The 2,424-nt window shown below is 39.6% G+C and overlaps 1 protein-coding gene across 1 annotated transcript; it reads right to left on the reverse strand.

Annotated features, from left to right (window-relative positions):
• Positions 1-607: 607 nt before the first annotated feature.
• On the reverse strand, positions 608-2,011 carry LOC110825999 (Putative AT-hook DNA-binding family protein). Its single transcript, XM_022056567.2, has one exon. The coding sequence runs from the start codon at positions 1,685-1,687 to the stop codon at positions 878-880; it is 810 nt and encodes a 269-aa protein (XP_021912259.2). The 5' UTR covers positions 1,688-2,011; the 3' UTR covers positions 608-877.
• Positions 2,012-2,424: the final 413 nt, after the last annotated feature.

The following is a 2,424-nucleotide window of genomic DNA, read 5'->3' on the forward strand; positions in this document are numbered from 1 at the left end:
TAAATGGTCTTATTGATGGAGATTAAGATGGTGGGTCTGATCATCAGTTGAAGAGAATTTGAGAAGAAAAAACAAAGTTGGAGCTTCATTAATTTTTATAATATGTGTATATGTGTGTGTGTATATATATATGTAGTAACTTGTGAGGTCGCTAACATCAAGAATGTCAGTTTGGAGATTAATTTGCAAGGGAAAATATGTATATAAAACTAGTCAAAAAAATCTTGCTTTGTGTCATAAAATTTTTTACACTATCTGTATTTATTACCTCCTGAAAACAATGCAAAAGAGAAGACACTCCCATCTTAACCAGTACTTGAAAAATCTTCAACTCATCTTAACTCCTTACCAGACATTGAGGAGAAAACCCTAGTTGATTTCTTTAACACACACACATATATATACATATACTTAATATTAATGTATATAGTTTTAACTACAAGTAGTTCATTAGCCATTAGTGGAAGTGAGATATAAAATAAAGCATACGATGATGAAAACCATTTCCCCCATAACATTAATCAAGATGGTAGCTGTCAATATTAGTTTCCTCCATGAACAAGAAGCCTATTTCAATAAATTAGTCCTAAGAAAAGAAAACCCGGAAAAAAGAAAAAATTAAGTAGTATACTAAAGTTAACAACAGCAGTAAATAGAATTTGGCTGAGTGAACAAGTTAGACCTAATCTGAGGAGTCTCTTAGTTCAAGTTCTCACCGCGGATTAAATTCTAATGAATCTTTTCGTTTTTAAAAAACAGAAGAGGCAGAAGTAGAAGAAGATGAAGAATTAAAATCAACAAGATATGATAACTTGTTCTGACCTTTTACGAATCCAACAATCTCTCACACAATCCAGAAGTAAATCAAGTTCAATTATCAGAATGGTAACTGCACGTTTGGAGGCATATTCAGCGGCAAATTAAAGAAGGGAAGACCCCCACCTTGACCACTTCCTGCAGCCTCCGCAAACATGGAGTTCCCGCCACCGCTTCCGCCGCTGCCACTTCCGCCGCCGCCGCCACCGCCGCTCTGCATCTGCAGCTGGTCGTCTTCTTCCAACGGGAGTCTCTCGTATGCCACATTAGTAAAAGATGCCGCGATGACTATGACTGGCCCAGCAGCCACAAGCTCGCCGACTACGTTGCCTCCCACCACTTGGCCCTGCCCGCCAGCAAGAAATATGGTCAAGCTGGTGGCCCCAGGGGGAGCTGGCGGCGGAAGAAAGGAACCAGAAAGGGAAAGTATCTCGAATCTTCCATGAAGCGTAACGATCGCTCCAGCTGCAGCTGGTTGCCTGATGCTCACGTTCGTCACCGTACCGCTCCCGCTCAGTACGCATATTCCACGCTGCCGCCTGCGGGCGTAGTTAGCAACGCAGTCGAACACGTCGCAGCCGTTTCCAACTTCAAGAATGTGGGCACGGAGGGTGTTAGCGCTCTCGCGCGTTATGATTACTGGAGGCTTTGGTTTGTTCTTCGAACCAGGCGGTCTACCTCGTGGGCGACGCGCAACGAGGTCTCCCGAACCGGAGTTGGCACCTTGGTGGGAAGCTCCGTCGTCGGAGAACTGACCGCCGGTGGGTCCTCCTCCAGCTTCTTGGTGATCTTCAAGGTCAGGTTGGTGAAGGTCTGGTCTGTGGAGTTGATGAACGTAGCGAGAAGCAGTGCCTAGATCAAGACCGGCCATGCCAACATCAAAAGCAGGAAACAGGAAATTAAAGAAGAGAAAAAAAAAATATATTAAGGATTAAAATAAAGAGATTAAAATTAAACTGTTTGAAAGAGTTTGTTTATTGTGAGAAAAATTATAAAGAAGAGGAAAAAGAAAAGGAAAGGTAGGCTCCGGGACTCGAAGAATAATAGATTTTAAAAGAGGAGGAGAGAGAAAGAAAAAGGGGGAAAGAAAAAAAAAATTAAGAAGAAGAAGATGATGGAAGGAGAAAACGCAGAGTGAAAGAGAAGGTAAGGAGGAGGAAGGCGAGGGGGACAAAAACTCAAGACGCAGTCATTTCCCTTACCACGAAAGCTTAAATATATAAATTTTATATTCATTCCTCCTATTTATATATTTATTTTACTTGTACAAACCAAATTGGTGATTGCAAACTCCACTCGCTTTTGAGGCCGTGTGTTCCCTAAAATATTTTGTTGGTTTCTTCCTTGTTTACTTTTTTTTTTTTTAATTAATTATAAAGCCAAATTTAATTGAAAAAGTTACATTATATTTTTCATATTTAAATGATTGATTCCATGTCTCAAGTGAAGTTCTTTAGAGATACATTCATAAATCCTACTTCTTAAATGAAGTTTCTTTTTCAACTCAAGTTTGTTTTGAGCACAAAGAGATGGAGATTAATGAAATAAAAATGAGGGTGATGGAATAAAAAATATAACAAAAATTAAATTACATTATCTTATTTGGAT

Source organism: Carica papaya, chromosome 3 (genome assembly GCF_054855325.1).
Source record: "Carica papaya isolate Zhongbai chromosome 3, ASM5485532v1, whole genome shotgun sequence".
Lineage (NCBI taxonomy): Eukaryota > Viridiplantae > Streptophyta > Magnoliopsida > Brassicales > Caricaceae > Carica > Carica papaya.